Genomic DNA, 21,715 nt, shown 5'->3' with positions numbered 1-21,715 from the left:
GCCACTAAGGGGTTGTTTTTTTTTTGTACAGAAATCAAGATACCTAGGAGTGATACAGACCTGTACAACTCTTAAGTACCGGGTAAATAATAGTTTAAGGACTGCATTTGAAGCCTTGTTTTTTCAACATTTCATATTTGCCCTGTTTTTGTAACATAACACGGGTAAATGTGTTGTGGGGAGGGCTTACTTGCAATTCAGTATTTTCTGCCCGACTGGGACTGCTAAGGAAAGGATCTCAAATCAATAAAGGTCTCTTGCCCCTTCCCACCTTTTCACGGATAAAAATCTATATCACATTTAATGGCACACACTATTTCCCTGACCAGCGTATATTGGAGTGTTATGGGTGCAAGTCACAGGAAGGATTGTGGGAGTTAGCACATGCACATCCAAAACTCTTACCAGGTTGATACTTCTCCCTGGTAACTGAAGTCTGAACAGGCCCAATATCAAGTATTTGTACAATATTTTTTTAAAAATAAAAAACAACTTCAGGAATAAAGTTTAGTTGAGATTTTCAAGTAAGTCATGGGATACAGCCTATCAAGGAAGCTAGTTAAGCAAGGAAACTGTTAAGCAAGCTCTCTGGACTGTCATTCTTTTAAGGAGATAGATAAAAGGAAAGAAAGAAGTAGTATTGAAATTCCCAGGTACTAGCATTTTAGATTTGCAAAGTATGGTATAAAAGGAGTACTTAAGCTAGAGTTTTCTTCCTAGCCACTACTCCCCCAATGCAATGAAGAGAAGATGACCAGCATAGCCATGCTGCCAAAATCGGAAGTTTCACAAAGATATTTGAGTAAGTGATCACAAACCAATAATAAAACTGTTGGGTGCTAGGCCTCAGCAACCTAAGAAAAGTGAAGCAGAAGGCACAGGTCTACAACCGGCTACAACTAAAATCCAAGAGAACATTCAGCATGTATGCAGACAGCCAAGGCAGCACACACAGGCTACATTTGGCAACTAAGCAGGCATAGCCAGGAATGACTGTGATCCATAAATAATCAAAAATAAAAGACTCTATACTATAGCCACTATCAGGTCAGCAGTAACCAATGGGTTAGGGTGAGTGGCTGGAGTAATACTGGAAACTGGGCACACATCATAACCTAGGGAACATTCCTTGTTGGTTCATCACACGGGACAGCAGAACACAGATCTGAAGGTTCCCAGTTTCTACCCTGTCACAAATGCAGAGGTTTGCCACTCATCTCAAAAATACACACCAATCTGCTTAACATTTCCCAACTGCCAAATGCACATGAAGGAACTATTATTTTTTTAAAAATATGTACAAACGTGACTTGGTTAGATCACTATGATGCCTTCAAACCGGTAAAATGTCCTTGACCTTTTAAGAAGATATTACTTATTACTTAAGTTGGAGCAGTTTACTCTTCTACCTTTAAAAGAGGTTGCCTTGAAGCAAGTGGTTGTTATCATCATACAACTTTCCCACTAGAAGCCACTAACTAGCTCACTAACGCAACACACCCTACGGAAGCATCGGGTTGTATCCAATGGTGCTGCCTCGCCTGTGAAATAGACTCCCACAAAAGAACATCCTCATCCGCCTCTCCTCTGCAGCCCCACCCCCTGCAGCATCAAAATCAGGTTCAGAAGGTTGGGGAATCCTCTGGAGCAGATTTCGGGGGCATGTGGATAGAGGATGTTGTGTAAGTAGAACTCTGGTCGCAATTGCATTTGATTCAACCTGTTGTTACCATGCTACCACTGTCTGTAGCATTGCATATATGTTCTTCCTCATGCAAAGTCCTCTTTCAAGGATGACAGGCTTTCCTATGTCTTTTATTTCTTGTCCTGTCAGCTTTGTCCATTCACATATTTGAACCTGTGCCATGACATTTCCACACCCTTTCCTAAAGTAATAATGAAGATGTACTGAACAAATTCTATTAGCAGTAAAAACTACCTTTCCCTATTCTTAACTCCTTATAGATGCAGTATCTTAAATCAGTAATATCTAGAATATGTTACAATCAGTAACGACAGTATAGTAAATACTCTTATTCAATGTTTCAGAGTTCTCTCACACAGCAGGTCCTCAATAATGTGGCCGAATCAAGACATATTTTATCAGTTTCAGGTTAAACAAATCTTTTTCACACACGGAAGAAATGATGCTAATAAATACATCAATTTTTATTTATTTATTTATTTGCTATGGGCTTGTGTAGATATAACCCAAGCACAGCTTCACACAATTTCCCCCTTTCAATCGCAATTTGCCACCCTTCCTTGACAGCCCTAAGCCAGATTTGAAATCAGGGTTAGCGAATGCCATTATACCACAGTTAAGTGATATGACACATTTAACCCATACAACTACTGTAAGAATAAATTACTATAGCATATCCAACTATTATTTAAAAGCCCTAATCATCTTAAAGTACCTAGACATATCTCTTGAGGGGTGACTTCCCATTGTAGAAAAATGGTATCAGTATGGTATCCAAATGAGAAAGAAATATTTCTGGCAGCAGGGGGCCTTTATAACACTTTGATCAAATTGCTTTTGAAACTACAGAACAAGCAGTACAGGATATGCATTTATGTGACATATTAGTCAAATATAAAAGGATCAGATGATAGCACAGGCCCACCTTAGCTAAGGTTCCAACTTAGCTAACTGCCACCTTTGGAGGAGGGGAAAAATACTTTAAAAAACCTTAATTGCTTCATCATGAGCATTATTGTTGATGTTACAGGACCTAAAATTGGTTAATGGAAATGATTACCCTTATAGATGAGATGGATGAATGATGACAACCTTAAAAAATGATTGATTGAATGAGTGCACTATAATAGTCTTCAAAACTGTATTTTACTTACATCAACAGGAACCAAAAGGCTCTTGCCAAGATGCTGGTTAAAGGAAAGGCACCAGGCTTCGGTGTAACCATTCATATTTGGAACATATTTCCTTATTGTCTCATCATTCAGCCGTAGCCAAACACCATCATCATTGTGAATCTATGAAGAGTAAACACAAGCCAGACTACTTAAGCAGCAGATGATAACAGATTAAAGATCTAGCATAATACAGCTGCATGGGAGGTAAACATTTGGCCTATTTAACTAAAGCTTTTTTAAAAGGCACAAGAAATTTTAAAGCAGATGAAGATTATGGATGAATTAAGAAGAAATGTATTTAAAGAGCAACTTCCTAATGTATCTACAACAATGCAAGATCATGACATGGGACACCACACCCGAAAAGCAGCTGATGTACCACTGTTGCAAACAGCAACTTGAAAGCATCATGTGTCTCAGGATCAGACCGTGAAAATCATTTTCACTATGAAGGTAAAGAATGGCTGGAAATGTAACGATTAAAAGGCATATTATGGAACCAAATTATGCCATGCTCACAATGATTTTTTTAAAAAAAATACTACAAAAAGCTGGTTTTTATTTTACAATGTTATAGCTACAAAGGAAACATTCCAATTCTCTGTAAAATATATATGTATCATTTTCAGAAATGGCTGACTTCTTTTAAAGCTAAAAAGGAAACATTTCATTTCTGAAAAATCAACAGAAACTTTAAAATGTTAACATGATAAAAAATATATATATATCTACCTCAATTTCGCCAAAAAGCAATCTTGCAGTCTGTAGCATGAGTTTAAAGCAACACAGAAAGCAAAATGGCTGGTTAATCATATGGCCTGATGCAACTACATGCCCTTTTATCTAACTTTTGTGGAAAATACCCAGAAGAGCTCACATGCACTCAAGGAGCATTTAAGATTTTTCTTCTGTGAACAGCAGGCCCCCATATCACAAATTGCTTTTGAAAGTATTCCATTTCAAAAAGGCTTCTATGGCCTAGCATGGCTCCTGGCCCGAAGCACTGAAGTTCAAAGGCCATGTGAGATTAGTCACGGCGTTCTCTGGATTCTGGTCTGTATATGCAAGTGGTAATTTAATCTAGATCTCAAATCCATATAAATTTATTGCATGTTACCTCATCAATAAAGGTAATGGATCCATTGACTTTTACTATGCCTATCTGCTCACTCTGAAGGGAAGGGTGACTACGGATACGCAGCCCTGCACTGTCCTTGGCCACAAATTTGCGAACCTAAGAGAAGCAAAGAGACAGTAAGGCAGAGAAACCTGGAAAAGGGCTCTTAAAAAAAAAAAAAAGAGTATAAAGATACAGCTTCAGATTATGGAAATCCACAGAGCTCAAGAGGAAAGCCTCCTAACAGCTATAGTCAGCTGCTAAACTTACCCAGGCAGATGAACAAGAAACCAAAACAAAAAAAATCAAAGTCTGTTCTCTTTTGGAAGTCATAGAAAAATAAGGCTGTTATAAAAGTCACTCAAACACACATGGACCAACAGAATTAGATATTCAGAGTTTACTTTAAGTCAGATATAAACAGTAGTCACTGTCAACTGAATGAGATGAGAAGCCAGGATATTCCAGCCTAGTTGTAAAAGCAAGTATGTAAAACCGACAGGAGCTACTCCTGTTCTGAAAAGCTGTTGAGCAACAAAACAATCACTAGGACTTAACATCTGCTTCTCTGGTTTTTCATGTACAAATCCTAATGATGTTTGTGACACCTATCCCCACATAACTCATGTTAGAACTGCACTTAAATCTGGATGCCTTAAAAAACAAAAAGCAAAACTTTGTTGGGAGTTCTTGGGAAACTGAGAAGTTTATAGGAACATGCCTTATTCTTATGAAGGCAAAAGCTTTCCTTCCATTGTGAATAGATTGTGACTGGGGCCGTCACAGGGTTCAAGCTTTCTCTCCCATGCCTTGGTCAATACACCCCCCCCCCCAAAAGCTATTCATTTCTGAAAAATCAGATATGCAAGATGGGAATAACATAATCAAGCACCATCCAGCCAAGGGGTATATAAGTGAAACAGTTATGATAACCAGTATAAATGTAAGAATGCAGAGCCTCCTCCACCCTAACATAAACAGTTTTGAAAATACATTTGTTCTGTTTATGTTTGCCAAGGAGTCAGAATTGAGTATCAAGATGAGATCTTTAACAATATACAACAATTTTCTTCTTTTCTGTTTTAGCAGTTTCCCTTCATCATTAAAACATATATTGCTACCTTGAAGTTAAACTGTTAGTCCATCTAAGCTAGGGACTGGACCCCTGAGCTCTGGCAGTTTTAAAATATTAGATAATATACAGGTGAAACTCGAAAAATTAGAGTATCGTGGAAAAGTCCATTTATGTAAGCAATTGTTTTCATTAGCTACTGGAGTTTACATGACATGCAAAGCGAGATATGTCAAGCCTTTGTTTGTTATAATTGTGATGATTATGGCATACAACTGATGAAAACCCCAAAGTTGAAATTGTTAATTTGGGGTTCTCTTCAGCTTTACGCCATAGTCATCACAATTATAACAAATATAGGCTTGACATATCTCGCTTTGCATGTCATGAGTCTATCTCATATATTAGTTTCACCTTTTAAGTTGAATTACTGAAAGAAATGAACCTTACCACAATATTCTAATTTTTCCAGTTTCACCTGTAGGTCATGTATTTACATGCACAAATGTAATTTCAATTTTTAAAAAAATGTTTTAGTTCTTATACCTTATTTGGTAAAGGCTCTGCTTTTGGTTTTACCAACTGGGTTCCAGGTGGTATCATTCCTTTTGGAGGATCTTTTACTTTCACTTCTAGTCCAGCATCTGTAAATTAAGAAAATTACCATGAAGTGTATGTAAGAAGTCTAAGTAACTGTTTGAGAGTTATTTTATTCTGAAGTGGGTTACATTCAGGTCTTGACAATGCGGTAAAATTCTAGCTGGTTAAGTGAAAATTACTTATGGCATCAAAGTAGCTTAAACCTGTGAAACACATTAGGCATGATAAATGTGACTCCTGAATCTAAATTTTTCCCATTTTAAAAACATTTTTTTTAAAATTAATTTAAAGAGTATGGTGCCAAGCACCCGAATGAAAAACAAGGAGTGACAAGGCTAGACCTTCTCCAACAGAATCAATCCGGTTGCAAGTTAATAAAAAATTCAACTATATAAAAGACTGCATTTTAAAATGACAGTATTAAAATCATACAACAGAAGGTACAGCTGATTATAAAGCATCACAAACAATTACCCTTCTCAATCTTTACATGATAATAAAAATATCATAAAGTATCATGGAGGGGAGTAGTTTCTGTCAGAATATTATTTGGAAGAAATGTGTATATAAGCATAACTCCTTGTCAAGGATTTAAAGGACTGCTCACACAACAGGGAACTCCAGCAGCCCATGACAGGATACATATGGGAAAATCTTGTCGTTCAAAGCACAGCTGGACAGCAAAAAACTCAATTGGCATTTCAGTCATAAACGAAACAGAGCTACTGTTTGACGCTGCACACAAAGTGAGCCTGGTCTCCAGCTGTGGAAGTGGGAGAGAGCTCCACCAACTAACACAGAGATAGAGAGATAATCGGCCACTATGGGAAGATATTGCATTTGCTACCATTATCTTAGGCTAAAATGTATGCATACACTGTTATCAACGCAATTTCCAACTATGTGCTCTGACAAATTTTCAGATTTGTTTTATTTTCAAGTATTTTAATATCCTTTTGAGTAAAAAGAAAAGGCTATATGTCCTCAAAACATTATGATTAACTTTAAAAGCTCTCTCTCTTTCCATGTTCTAGCATACTGCTATGGGTGCATTGACATTTTTGACATCATACAAAAATACGGACTTTTATGTACCTATTTCAATGCCATCAATGGTAACGTGAATGGTGTAGAGACCAACTGCTCCTGGAGTCCAGTTAGCACAGTAAGTTCCATCATTGTTGACTCTTATCAACATGTTTTCACTTGGTCTAGGGAGGGAAAAAAGGATACTGAAATGACAACACACCACCCACTGCTTGAACATTAATTCAGGTTGCCAGCTCTATGCTTAGAAAATCTAGTACTCTATCTTCCATTTCTCTTTACATGTAAGCTGGTTTGATGTAAAATAGTCTTGGCTACAAAGTAAAAATATATCAATGAAATTATTTTTAAGAAGAAAGAAAAAACACAAACGGAAAACCAAAGCAATCATGCCTTCTAATCAAAACATTTCATATTTAAACGTCAACCATGTACCTTCGTCAAATAGCAGCATTCCACCATCCTCCAACTTTTAAAACTAAGGGACGTTTCAAAAATGGTTTTGTGATATGGCATGCAGGTTGCCATTATTTAAAAAAAACACAAAAAAACCTTAAGTCCACCAAGTTTATAGATGCTCCCAAACAAACCTATAGCAATTTGATCCTGGTTTCATTCTGACAAAACGCAATGTTTAGAAAAGGGTCACCAAAGATAAAAATGCGAAAATAAATTCAAATGCAGAAGGAACTAACCACTCAGTCTCAAACACAGCTTTACCCCAAGCATAAGGCAAGTACAATAAAAAGGTGTTTTAACTTAGACACTGAGTTGTACACAAAGCTGTTAAGTGCAAGCAGAAGAACCAGAACTTTACCCCCTGCAGCCCCTTTCGCATCCATTCAAAAACTGCTCCAGAGGTTTAGAGAACCTGCTGTTGCAGTTTGGGATGGGGCATCTTCTTTTGATATAAGCCCATATGAAATCACATGAAGTAGTTTTTAAAATTATAGAGAATATAATTTTAAATGTTACATTTTGCACAAAATTATTACCTCTTAGGTGTTGGTGAAGCAAAGCGCAATTCTTCAAAAGAATAATTTTCATAGACCTATAAAACAAAGAGTGTATCAAATTACATCTGTTGTAATTCTAATTGAAAAAGTGATAACCTGGTTCCTCAGCTCAAATAGCACACAGAAAATAATCAGAAATGGATAAATAACTCCCATCTCTGAAGAGAAAGGAACAGGAAAGGAGTTTATTAGATAGCCAGTGGCTTCATTCAGCATGCTTCTGAATTTGAACTCTCATTTAACTGAACCGGCCATTCTGGAATGAAGTGATATGTTTCTCCCCCCCCCCCCTCATTACACTCTGGTCTATCTAGTGAGAATTCCAAGAAACATTGCCTAATTAAAACTGTAAACACATAGAGAATACACCACACCAACACACTTAAGTCAAGCTTCCATCCTTTCCAACAGCAGGAGCATAGAGATTTCCAGACTTGAGCTAGTTTGAGTAAAAGATGATGAAAGTACAATCACATGCCACCACTTCGATGGAATTTTTTTTTTATAAAGAACAATCTTATTCTTTATAAAAGCAGTAAAGAATACCCAACATAAAAAAGAGAAACATGTTGACCCCACACCCCCAGTCTTCCCTCCGTGAAAGTAGCATTTATTACTACTCGGGAGGAGGAGGAGGCAGCAGCAAAATGAACATTTGGGGGCGCCCCACAGGTGACATGCTGCCACGCAAGACCCTCCCTCTGCCACTGGTCTTGCCGGGACAGTAGTGCCTTCCTTTGCAGAAGTGGGAAATTTGAAGAGCGGCTTGGTTTGGTCCTTGTGTTGTGTACAAAGGTGTGAATTAGGTAGGTTTGACTTTAAATGGGAATTGAATCAGATTCCTCCCTCATTCCTCCCTCATATGAAAGCCCCCAGAGCTCTCTGCAATGAACAAAAAGGAAGAAAGTCTCACTTCTTTTGGCTTCATTAAAATGATTGTGTAGGTCCAAACCATACAGTCCTTAGATCTAAGGGAGTCAAAGTGGGAAGCTCATATATTTCCATTGCCTGCCCCCCTTACTAGGGGATAAAGTCTCTCTTCATTTGTTAATGACAGTGATGGTGGTTCTTAATGCCACCGTTGACTGCTGTTCACTTTACATGGTTGAAATATTATTCTGATATACTGGTAGTTTATTAAATAGTTTAGTACAACATTTGATTCAGAATATTTTTTTCTTGTTTTCCTCCTCTGAAAACTAGGTGCGTGTTATGGTCAGGTGTGTCTTATGGAGCAAAACATATGGTGGTCTTCAAGTCCCTTTGTTCATTAGACAGATTGAAAAAAGTATGCCTTAAGCAGCAGTTTACCTTCATCATTGTAATAGCAATGTAGCGAGCTTCTTTCACTATCATTGGTTCATAAGAGGCATCGAGTTTTGGAGAGGGAAGTCCTCCGAAAGTCATATCAGTGGAGGAAGCAGCAGCACTTGCGGGACTGCCTGGTATGCGCTGAAGTTTTTTTGCCTGTTCTTGCTGCAAGGAAGTTTTTTTCTGGGAAACAGGAATTGCCTTGACTTCCACCTGCCAGATTTAAACAGGAAAGGCGAGGATACATTAAATACCATTCAATACCACAAAAACAGCTAGCAATAGGCTTATCCCAAATATTGTGGGGAAATATCTGCTTCTTCCTCAAAATACGGGAAAAACAAAACTATTTCACACATCTACAGAGGGAGAGTTGAGATTCTTCATGCTAGTTGTATTCCAGATCGCATAAAGATCAAGCAAGGGGTGACAGGAAAACCACCTTTTTAAAGTTACCTTCATATTAGGCACATGAACAACATCACCATACTGGTCTTTTGTCTGCACGGTAATAATAGTAGGCCAGCCACATCGTATGTCATCTTTATTCAGAATCAAGGATGTTTTCTGGGGATCTGCATAAGAATCTGGTTGAAGCCATCTAAAACAGGAAAGATAAAGCCATTTAACATATATAACTCATTTGGTGGAGTTCAGTGTCACGCTATTTTGTTGTTGTTTAGTCATGTCCGACTCTTTGTGACCCCATGGAACAGAGCATGCCAGGCACTCCTGTCTTCCACTGCCTCCCGCAGTTTGGTCAGACTCGTGTTGGTAGCTTCGAGAACACTGTCCAACCATCTTGTCCTCTGTCGTCCCCTTCTCCTTGTGCCCTCCATCTTTCCCAACATCAGGGTCTTTTCCAGGGAGTCTTCTCTTCTCATGAGGTGGCCAAAGTATTGGACCCTCAGCTTCAGGATCTGTCCTTCCAGTGAGCACTCAGGGCTGATTTCCTTAAGAATGGATAGGTTTGATCTTCTTGCAGTCCATGGGACTCTCAAGAGTCTCCTCCAGCACCATAATTCAAAAGCATCAATTCTTCGGCGATCATTACATTCTCCCAGCTCCCCCAGAGGAAATTTTGAGGGGCATGGGGGGAGGTGGGAAGCCTTGCTGCTGTTAGGGTTCATTAGTTGACTCCTGCCTTGTGTTCTTGGGAAAACAATATCAAAGTGGGGTATAGAACGAGACAGCATTGAGGAGTTGCAAGGGATCCCCGAGGGTCATCTAATCCAACCCCTTGTAAATCAGGAGCATATACATTACAGGAAGCAAGATAAAGCTATCAAAAACAAGATCTTAGTTTAAAAACACTCCTGCTAAGACTTAGATTTATATAGCACTTGTGCTATATTTCATTCTAAAGACTCAAAATAGCAGCCCTTTCCTGTACTTCAAAGGCAATTAAACATGGAAGGGGAAATGCACGCTTTTCAAAGTAACAAATAAGGAATAATAGAAGGAACACTTTGGCGCTGTTGTGCTTGTGGGTCATATTTATTCAAAATATGACACAGTAATATGGCACAGTAATAAGAGGTGCTCATGGATGTAACTTGGAAATAACAATACCTTGCAAGTCGTCCACCACTTGATCCTGGTACACATGAAATGAAATCCTCCAAAAATGATTGTTCATTGCTTTGTACTTGCAGAGGGAGATTTCCTTCAAGGGCCTCCAAGATAGTTGGCGAATGAGATAATGCTAAACCTTTCCCCAGGATGCCAGAGTGAGTCTTGCAGACCTGGAGAGGGTTGTGAAATATCATTTAGCATTTACATGCGTTGCATTTAAAATAAGATTTTTGGTAATCAATTCAAGTATTTATTTTATTTGTAAAATTGGGGCCCAACAGCTGCATCTGCATGTCATGTTAAGCCAAACTGAATTCCAAAAAGTGTCCACTTCAGTCCCCTGCTACTCCTGGCTATATCACACTGGGAGCAACAAATGACAAACCTTGGCTAGTCACGTCATCTGAACCCAGGCTTCTGATTTATTTCTGTTCAAATAAACCACAAGTAGTAGCCAATGTTTATTTTTGGCTTGCCACTTGTGGTGCCTTTGGGAAAAACAAACCATAAGCCTCAGGTTCAGAAGACACAACCAGTCCAGTCTGTGGTCTGTTGCACCTGACAAGACCAGGAGCAGGGGAGGGGTAAAGAACTGGCATTAAACATTTACTATGCTCTACCTGGAAATGTGAGCCAACCCAGTCTATCAAAAGTCCCTAGAGCATCAAATACATACATAATGCAATGGCTTCATTATAATTTCAAATTTAAAAAGATTATAAAGCAGGTACCCTCTAAAACCCAAATCTCAATTCTCAGCAATCTAAAGCAAAAAGGCCTCATGGATTTCCACACCTGCACCCTTCAAAGCACTCCCTGAACAGGAGCATAACTCAGAATACATCCTTTGGTGCCATCCTTTAAATTGCTTATCCTAACAACTGTATACTGGACAGCACCCTTCTGTGAATAGCTTGCAAAAATATTTCTAGGCCAAGAGACAAGTATGTGCATTTTTAGTGATTACACATGAAGTACAAATCTTATCTATGCCACTGTATTTTAAATATATGGAAGCTGCCTTGAGAACCTTTGTTAGTAGGCGGAATATAAATAGTCCAAATAAATAAAAAAATAAAAATTCAATAAGTAAGGTAAACTAGCAGGCTGCATCACAGGAAGAAAGGCTGCAACTCTCTTTCTGATCATATAATATTACTCTAATGCAGTGGTTCCCAACTGGTGGTTCGCAGCACCTGCCCAGGGGATCTGTGGCACTATTCACGCAACCAAAACTATCATACAGATATAAAAAATTTCAGAAGTAGGGGGTCTGTGGCTTGGCTTTTGAAAAACAGGGGGTCCACAGTTCTCAGCTAACTGGAAACCACTGCTCTAATGAATTATCTCAGGTGTTAAATGGCAGGAAATCTTGAAAAGATGTTTTGAGTAGGCCAATTTGAGCAGAGTGTATACCAGTTCAGGAGATCTCATCACAGACCTTGCCCCCTACTGTAGCTATTACTTTGAGAAATTCTATTACACACTGAAGTTCTCCTAAGCAAGCCAAAATTAAACCACTGTGCTTTCTGTTTTGTACCAATTAGCAAAGAATCTCAATGTTTTATTTTGCAAAAGCAGCAATGGTCTACCTGCAGAGCAGCTTCTTCCAGGATCTCAAGATCTTCTTCAAATTCGTTGCCTGCTTGGATAGAGTAAATAATGTCATGAAATCAAAACACATTTCAAGGTTTTATCCGTATACCAAGTGTTCCCCTAACCTCACTTCATGTGACAAACTGGGTGAGTTGCTCTTCCCCTTTATCTAATTTCTAGTAATGACAGAATTCCTGCTCTCTACCTCTTAGGAAAAGAGCCTGAGAAAACAGAGTTCAATTTTTTTTTTTTATTATTATAAAAGATTGATTCTTCTGATGAAAATCACACTGACAGACTGGAAAGCCATATGCAAACTAACACTAAGAAACCCTGAAAGGAGGGGAAACAAACAAACAAACAAAAACAACAACAATTAAATTTATATACCACCCCTTATTGAAAGGTCCCAGGGTGGTGTACAACATTAAAAACACATTACAGAATATCAGCGATAAAATCGTAATTAACAGCATACTGACAGACAGCCTAATAATAAAATAGTCATCATAATAATAGTCCTCTCCCCCCACACTTTTGCAGGCCATGGATTATTTAATAGCCATAAATCAGGGTAAAGAGGAATGTTTTTTGCCTGGTGCCTAAAGACATGTAATGATGGTGCCAGGCGAGCCTCTCTGGGGAGAGCATTCCACAGAAAAGGACCATTTTCTTGATGCCGATCTACTACACAGATAGGGCCTGCTAAAGTCAAGACAAAAGGGGGGATATGCACCTCTTTATTAAAAAAAAAACCATAATAAAAATATCTTCATAAAATGATTTCAACTTATGAGTTATCATTAAAGCACACACACAACATTTTAAGCTATCTTGAAATGACTGGCAGATTAGGCTGATTGGCCACAATCCAGAAAACTGCCTGACAATCTGTTGGCTCTCCCTCATCAAAGTAGCAGCCCTGCACATCACATGGCAAATCAGTATTGAACCTTGGGAGAATCTCAAACCCAGTTTGTGATATGGCATCGAAAGCTGCTGTTCAACAACACAAAATATCTTGTTACAGGTAGGTAGCCGTGTTGGTCTGCCATAGTCAAAACAAAATCAAAAATCAAAAAATGCTTCCAGTAGCACCTCTAAGGTGCTACTGGAATGATTTTTTGATTTTTGATTTTATATTTTGATAAAATATCTTGTTTAGTATGCACAAGTCCTGGATCACGTCGGTTATTTTTGTCAGCACATCCCTGCCTGTCCTCTCCCCACACAAAGCAAGTGTTGCTAGTTTTGTGTTGAATCCAACAAACCTCTCCCTATCAGAGACACATACCAATGGGGAGTGCCAGATCTTTTTTCATCAACGCAGCTGCACATGCTCCTCCTAAATTGGCCAGCTCTTTTTCAAGCTGAATGATACCCTTAAAATAAAGAAGACAAAATGATTTTACATATGGTTTTAGGAACTCAGCAAATTCCCCCATATTCTCCTCCTGAAGACAAACTTAATATATCCAAATATAAACTAGTCCTTGGTGAGGCATGCATTCTGCAACCAGCAGGTCATTTTCAGTAACCCAGAACCCATGCATTTCAGCAATGTGCAAGGGAACCATGGCTCGATTGATGGATGGTTTTTCTATAACACTGGCCTATAAAATTAATGCAACACTTCATGAATTATAAAGTCCAGATATTTACACTAATACGTAAGCCCCCAGAACCTTCTGGTGATGAAACTTGGTTCACATTTCTATACCCTAGAGAACACACTAGAAAAGCCAACAATCAAATTAGTCTCACATGTATACGTCTAACAAATATTCGGGTTAAAAATGAACTAAAGCAATACAATGAATCTGCATGTAGAAAATTATGATAATTTTAAAGGTTGCAATACTTAAATGTATCCTCACCTCATCAACTCCTGGGCTAAATTCATAACCAATTGCAAAACACTTGAAACCATAGAAAGAAGCCTTTTCATCTTTCACATAGTCTGATGCAGTTTCCAGTGAGAAGAGCGCCTCATTACCTAAGGGGAAATACTAGACTTAGCAAAGCAACAAACATGGGCAACAATTCACCTACAATGAAATGCAAGATCTGCCTGTAATTTGAAATCCATGCTGTGGATTGTATTAATGTTGTTTACCACTGCTCTTTGTTGGACAGTGTTCCTGAAGCTACTAACATGAGTTTGACCAAACTGTGGGAGGCAGTGGAAGACAGGAGTGCCTGGCGTTGCTCTGGTCCATGGGGTCACGAAGAGTCGGACACGACTAAACGACTAAACAACAACATTCTGGTACAGCACCTGCTATTGGATGGTGTATTAATGCCCAGGGGGTGTGGTTCTGGATTAAAAGTGGAAGATAATCAAAGCACAACATCCAGTTTTCTTCTTAGTTAATCAATATGATTTCATAGTCACTCAATCACTTAGTCATCAGCTGATCCTCATCAGCAGAAATGTCATATCTGTGCACTAAGAATGCATTGCTGTTCCCAAAGATTCATATTTGAAATATTTATTCACCATGCAAATCAATGCCTTATGATATAAAAAACCCCACCATTATATAACACCATTTAACAGATTATAATTTCACATGCATAAAGGCCAGACAAATATTTCATCTAGTTGAAGCCAGAGAATTTTTTAATACTACAGTTTAAGTCCATTTTAGCCTTCTATTATAATATATATATATGTATATAATGTAGTTACCTGGAAGCACCAAGACCATTGTAGGCCACCCAGATGAGCCTGAAAATTTCTTCAGTTCTATCCATGAATTGAGATTTTCATGAACAGAAGCCTGCTTTGGTCCAAAACCTGAAAACTGGATGATTCGGGCAGGAATGAGCAAGCGAAGAACATCCTCTGATTGAGCAGTTCCACACTGAGCGTCAAATTCTATTGTCATCCACCTGACACATTCTGGAAATGTCACCTAAGAAAAAGTTGTGAAATAAAAATATTTTCTCCTTAACTGGCTTGTTGTTGTTGTTGTTGTTGTTGTTGTTGTTGTTGTTGTTAATGGCTGTTCACAATTAGGTTACATTCACCATGTTGAAGTTTATTTAAGCAAACCGAACTAGAATGAAACCTTGCAAACATTGCTACAAGTGCCACTTTTGGTTTTCAGCTCCAGGACTTCGAAAGGGAGGCGTCCTTTGAAGTCAACAGTGCACATGAGCCTTCCCCAACCCAGAGCCCTCCATACCCCATCCCATCATAGCAGATTATTGCCCACTTTGATTGAGGCTGATGGAAATTGTAGTCCAAAATACCTACAGCCACCAGATTGGGGAAGGCTGCAGTGCACAAATGGATGAAGATAGAGATCCACTAAACCCAGATGTGGGGTCCCATACTCTTGGTTTTTATTATGCTCCACTTGTTTCTGTTTCAAGGAGAATTAAGAGATGAAACAAACCATTTTTATTTTATCCACAGTTACTTTTAGATAGCTTCTGCCAGTTTTCTGTGCAGTCTTAGACATGCAGTATGAAATGTGACAAAATGCATAAAAACAATGATTCATGGGGGTGAAAGACAAGCAAATCACCTGGTCAAGAGAGAGAAAATGCACTTTTACACCCGTGTTCAGTGTTCAACAATTCTCCTCAACCCCCTCACCAAGGCCTCCCAAGTTCATGTGTTTACGTCCCACTGCTCTTTCCTATCTATACTGATTCAAGTGACCTTTTGCTTCCTTGCCCGTATCATTTCTATTCTTCCCAATATGTTGAAAATTGAGGGAAAACACAAGCATCATAACATAAACACACTTGATCCGCATGTGTTTTTGAATGTTTATGCTAAAAAAAGGTTTAAACTTTAGAAACATTTTTGAATGTGTTATATAAATATGGTTTGCAGTGTTACTGAAGTCATTTACAGCCATTTTCTCAAATTTATGGCCAGATCTCAGGACTATCTGAGCTGGATACTTACCGGTAGTTGGCCAAAAGGTATGTGAAAATATCCCAACACTTAAGTGATATATAATACCAGAACATCCATTAGCAGTTCTGATTATACTGCAGATCAATGATCAAGAGATATATGCATTCAAATTTGAGTTCCTCAAGCAAACCATATAAATACAGTGGTGCCCCGCTAGACGAAAATAATTCGTTCTACAAGTGTCTTCGTAGAGCGAATTTTTCGTCTAGCGAAGCGGCAATGCAGAGCGGAGATTTTCGCAACGAAAAAAAAATTTTTTTCCGTCTTGCGAGGCAGCCCCATTGACATTTTCGTCTTGCGGGGCAGCCTTCCGCTAGCGGATGCCGTTCGTCTAGCGAGTTTTTCATCTAGCGAGGCACTCGTCTAGCGGGGCACCACTGTATTGCTTATTTCCAGCACCAAACAACTGCTATTGAGTACTCATTGTATTTCTTCTGTTTAAATACGTTTCTGAGCACAATTCAAAGTGTTGGTGCTGACCTTTAAAGCCCTAAATGGCCTTGGCCCAGTATACCTGAAGGAGTGTCTCCACCCACATTGTTCGGCCAGGACACTGAGGTCCAGCGCCGAGGGCCTTCTGGCGGTTCCCTCACTACGAGAAGTGACGTTACAGGGAACCAGGCAGAGGGCCTTCTAGGTAGTGGCGCCCGCCCTGTGGAACACCCTCCCATCAAATGTCAAGGAAATAAACAACTATCTGACATTTAAAAGGCAGCCCTGTTTAGGGAAGTTTTTAATGATTGATGCTTTAATGTATTTTTAATCTTTTGCTGGAAGCCGCCCAGAGTGGTTGGGGAAACCCAACCAGATGGGCGGGGTAGAAATAATAAATAATAATAATCTGTTCCATTCTTTACCATTTACACAACATCTGACATGGAGTACAAAATGAAACAAAACAACCCGCTTTGCAATATAATGTAACATCGAACGAAACTCATAAGAAGAGTGATGCAGACTCCAATGAAGAACCTACCTTGTAATGGGTAACACATGCTGGCTTGTAGGGGTGTTCGCACTCAATGACAGCGTAGTGGTTAGAGGTAGTACAAGCAGAAAGCCCTTGTTCAGGTTGGTTTCCTGTCGTGCTGTCGGTCGACTGGTTGGGGTTGAAGGCAGGAGGAGCATACTTCTGGTTCAAAACAGCTACAGATGGAAGCAGCTGCTGAACTAGGCCAAAAACCTCTACAGCAACCTGTCACATGATAAACATGACCAAGTGTTTGCAAAACGGAAAATGCATCTCGGTTTGCTTTACAGCGTTTGTGTAAGTGATGTTACATTATCTCGACCTAGTCCTGATCTTTGGTGTAAAAGGGGTCACTGGTATTACCTGAAAGGTATTTTTACCTGAGCATAAAGATGCCCCCTTTAGTGCTTGGAGGAAGGGACACCATCACTTCAAAGAACTTGTCCGTGCCTTGTGAAGCCTCAGTACATTAATGAACAAGCTACAGAGTCTCACATTGAAACAAGGTATCCAGAACAATGCAAACAGCATACATAATACCAGGTAGTCTCTGAAAGTGCATAGATAACTAATGAGCCAATCGAAAAATACCTTAATATTGTGTAAGGCAGCCAGAAAAGGTTGGGGCCTTGAAGATACCCTTTTCCCTTAAGTGTACCAAGTCCTCAGGTAGGATGTTCCCAAGCTAACTAAGTACAGGGCAGCTTTAGACCATATACTGACAGGAGCACATGCTGGACCTCTTGCCTCCCAAAAGCTGCCTTAGACAAGGTGCAGAGATCAATTTTGCAGTGCTTCATTAAGATGTTAGGCTTAATGCAGGCCGCAGTGTGACAAGCCACATGATGAGAGATATTTCATTACGGCGCTACTAAGGTAAACTACAGACCTTGTGAAATGAATTGTGATCTTTGTCAGAGGTGGAAGACTGACAAAAAAGTGAGTCTGACTATCTAAAAGAGTTGATGTGAGAGAGACATACTTTTACAGAGAGTGCCATGCTCATCCAGGCAGGTGGCGAGGAGATGGACAAATAGTTAGGAGGATTACCGCTTGTTAATGGAATTGAAAGGTAACCTCTGGAGCAAAAATGGGTCCATGTGAAGCACAACTCCATCTTGAATGCTACAGAGGCTGTTAGCCACATACCTTGGGAATAGCTGCAGCCACAGGTCCAATATAGGCAATGATAAGAGGAAGCAGCATATAAAAGAGACTGGAAGAGCTGAGCAGTTCTGGAATGTCATCCGCTAAAACAACAAGGACAATAAAAACCCTGAGATACTGAGATATGAAGATACCAATCATATTCCACTACTCACTTAAAGCAGAACAATTAAATTATTCATTAAAGGCATGATCAAGCTAAACATCTGGTGTCCTATCCATTTCAGTGGGAGAATTAAAAATGTGCTCAAATCTCTCACACTGAAATTAATGACTCTTATATACACTTGTTCTCTGGATGGACCATGTTGTATGAATTTAAACCACAATGTTTACATTTTACATGATTTTATCCAATGTAACAATACTGATATCGCTTTATTTAATCTTCTCACTCACTTGTGTATTTTGTATCACTTCTGAATCTCATTTTAAAAGGACCACATTGCCTTTGGCAAAATAACCACCCAGCAGGTGACCCATAAAAGTGATGTTTTTTAAATTTAAAAATGACAAATTTTGGGGTTGGGAGGAGACTAAAAATCCTTCAGGGGTCCGATGCTAGTCATCCCTGGATTCAGATTTGGGTATTACCTTCCTTTCTAATGCAAACTGTTGCACCATTTATTGCATTTATTATGTGCAAAAAATTAATAAGTGAAGATGTCATGAGCAAACATTCACACTACAGAACCTCACTATTACAAATGGATCTTGAATAAGGAGAATCCAGGCCTTTTTGCAACATATTCTTACCGTCTACTGCAAGAGCCCTGTGTAAAAGGTCTTTAGCAGCTCGTACCACAGCACTCACAACAGAAAGTGCTCTGCTACAATTTTTATCTTCTTCATTGGCTTTACTTAAGAGTTGCGACTGTAGATCACCATCATACTCGCTTCTAGAAAATGAAACCAATAAAACATGAGTAACTCTCAGGGAGTATCAAGTAAGATGAGCTAATATAGAAAAATACAACGCTTTTCCAGCAATGTCACTGACAAATAGATATTTAAAAACATCCTTCAGCCTGATATATTCTACTCTCTTTTTCTCTCTCTGCGTATGTGTGAAAATAAATATATAAAATATCTCTTCATGAAGGGCTATTTCGGATAGTTCTTTTTTGAAAACAGTAAAGCAAACACTATACCAAAACAACATTTCTAAGTGAAATAAGGTGCAATACAATGCCTCCAACTGATTTTTACATGTTCAAAAACCCTTCAAAACTAAACAAAATTCACATAATGCAATTATATAGTTCATACCTGTAATAGAGAATCTGTGGGATCTGTCCCCGTGTTTGATTTGTGCCATTGCTGCTCAAACTACACGTACTGAAAGTGAACGTTACACCATCTGGACACTGAACAGTGGTCATCCCTCCATCCCCATTAGCTGTCCGACTCCCGTAGTTCCTCAAACGAACTGCATATTTCACATTCTCCTTCAATTAAAAGCCAGGAAAGCATGCAATATTAGACTAAGCAGAAACATTTTTGCTTGATTGTTTTTACATGAGCTGTCCTGAAATTTTTAATGGAAGATGAAAATTCTCCAATAGCAAGAGCCTCCGGGAAAAGCATGTTTAGAACCAGTGGGTTCCTGGCCAAGAAAGAATGTTTCCATGGCAGCAGAACTACACCAGCTTAAGGTTGCCGTACGTCCGGTATTTCCCGGACATGCCCGAGATTCCAAAAGTGAAATCACCATCAGGGAAGATTTTTTAAAATTTTGAAAAATGTTCGGTAGGGGTGTGCTCAGTCCACAGTAGCCCCACTCCTGAATGGAGTTTGGATCTGGAATACTTTATGCCAGTTTAATTTACAGCAATCTTGCTTTACACCAGCTTCTTGTGTGTAAGATTGCTCCCTAAAATGTTAATCAGCAAATAAATTGTTGAATTGAAATAAAATACATATGCATAATGCAGATATATTTTTCAGTTGCAAAAAAAATTGTTTGATTTACCTTCAGAGGAACAACTTTGTCAAGTTTAATTTCAGCAATATCACTCGGGGAGTCATCTGTAGTATACGTCCCTTTAACTAATTCTAGAGATGTCCATCTGTGAGAATGAGTTGAATCTCCTGTATGATCACTCTATAAATAAAAAGAAGTAAAGGTAAATATTTAACGGTTATGTAAAAAAAAGATCTGAATATTCCTCTGCCTGTTATCTGTAGTTCCACCACCCAAAAATCTCCTTGTTGCCCCATATATTTAGAACTGCCTCCCTAGAAAACTTGTGTGATTCTCTTTCTTTTCTTTCTTATGCCTGCTCAAAACCCACCTTTTAGGTGCAGCCTTTGGGCTCAATCCCTAGTTAACATGTCCTACTGTACATGTAACTGAAACAACCACGTATTGCTTCCCTGTTTACACCTGCCTCCACTTCCCTCCCCATTCTTCTGCTGTTTCTGCTGTGTTAAATTTGATTGCAAGCTCCTCGGAGTAGGGAACTGTTTCTGCCTATCGCCCCATTCCATCTTTTGTCCTTCAAGATAAGTTCTTTTTGTTACTTCACCTCACAATTGCCTGCCCTTCAGCATTTAAATCGCATTCCTCAGCACCCCTAAAAAGCAAGTGTAAGCTTCCAAACCATGTGCTTCACAAGAACTAAGGTGCTTGCTTCCTAGGAATTCTCCAGCCTCCTACTACGGCCACAACAACTCTGACATATATTGTACAAGAGAGGGGGATATTAACATTAAACTGGGCTGCACTGTTTTCGGGTGAGGCCCAGGAGTCCAATGATTGCAACAGTTTTATGTGGATTTTTATTATTATTACTATTCTAGCAGTAAAGGCAACAACGTAGTTGAATTGCAGGGGCTTTTCATGAACAACTGTGAAGTACATACATCATCAACTAGTACTTCCAGTTCATATTCATGGATTCCTCCTCCTCCATAGACAGAGAATCCTACAACAATAACCCCAGGTTTGTCCACAGAGAAGCAAATTGCATCAGGGGATCCATTCCCTGTATTCCAGCTTCTTCCTTGGCTTGTTTTTGTGAATCGATTTGGGCTTGACTTGACAGAATGAAGAGAATTAAGTCCATCAACCTGGAAAGAAGCAGGACAGCAATTAGCAGAGAAAAATCCAATTTAAGGCTATTTTAAATTAGATCCTTGCTTCTAAATCAACGTACATGAATTAAACTGTCTTATCAAGCACTGTTCCTTAATAAATTAATCCATTTATCAGTGAACTGTTTAACTATCCCTAGAAAAGAAAATGACTAAAGGAACTAGGAACACCTAGTTTTATATGGACAGCACAACACCTAACAAAATCCACTACAGACTTCAAATTGGTTGCATGATTTCTGGAATGAAACATGATTCACTCGTGGAAGAAAAATATCTAAATATGGAAATGCTGTCTTATCTCAGCATGCACCTACCAATCCAGAGACAG

The 21,715-nt window shown here is 39.0% G+C and overlaps 1 protein-coding gene across 13 annotated transcripts in view; it reads right to left on the bottom strand.

Annotated features, from left to right (window-relative positions):
• The window catches only part of MYCBP2 (MYC binding protein 2), a 139,543-nt gene that overhangs the window by 51,460 nt on the left and 66,368 nt on the right, over positions 1-21,715 (bottom strand). For 8 of the 13 annotated variants that reach the window (XM_033147922.1, XM_033147924.1, XM_033147928.1 and 5 more), the window contains 18 exons: positions 21,154-21,360; positions 20,261-20,392; positions 19,558-19,736; positions 19,045-19,187; positions 18,271-18,371; positions 17,128-17,346; positions 14,907-15,132; positions 14,092-14,210; positions 13,509-13,596; positions 12,211-12,263; positions 10,616-10,788; positions 9,500-9,644; positions 9,044-9,256; positions 7,712-7,767; positions 6,765-6,880; positions 5,616-5,713; positions 3,998-4,114; positions 2,860-3,000 (listed from right to left, as the gene is read on the bottom strand). In XM_033147922.1, the coding sequence (XP_033003813.1) occupies positions 2,860-3,000; positions 3,998-4,114; positions 5,616-5,713; positions 6,765-6,880; positions 7,712-7,767; positions 9,044-9,256; positions 9,500-9,644; positions 10,616-10,788; positions 12,211-12,263; positions 13,509-13,596; positions 14,092-14,210; positions 14,907-15,132; positions 17,128-17,346; positions 18,271-18,371; positions 19,045-19,187; positions 19,558-19,736; positions 20,261-20,392; positions 21,154-21,360 (2,526 nt within the window). The remainder of the gene's footprint in view (positions 1-2,859; positions 3,001-3,997; positions 4,115-5,615; positions 5,714-6,764; positions 6,881-7,711; positions 7,768-9,043; positions 9,257-9,499; positions 9,645-10,615; positions 10,789-12,210; positions 12,264-13,508; positions 13,597-14,091; positions 14,211-14,906; positions 15,133-17,127; positions 17,347-18,270; positions 18,372-19,044; positions 19,188-19,557; positions 19,737-20,260; positions 20,393-21,153; positions 21,361-21,715) is intronic. The other 5 variants (XM_033147923.1, XM_033147935.1, XM_033147934.1 and 2 more) reach the window with 2 other exon arrangements.

The sequence above is a fragment of the Lacerta agilis genome, chromosome 4 (assembly GCF_009819535.1).
Source record: "Lacerta agilis isolate rLacAgi1 chromosome 4, rLacAgi1.pri, whole genome shotgun sequence".
Classification (NCBI taxonomy): domain Eukaryota; kingdom Metazoa; phylum Chordata; class Lepidosauria; order Squamata; family Lacertidae; genus Lacerta; species Lacerta agilis.
This window is presented reverse-complemented; position numbering and strand designations above follow the sequence as displayed.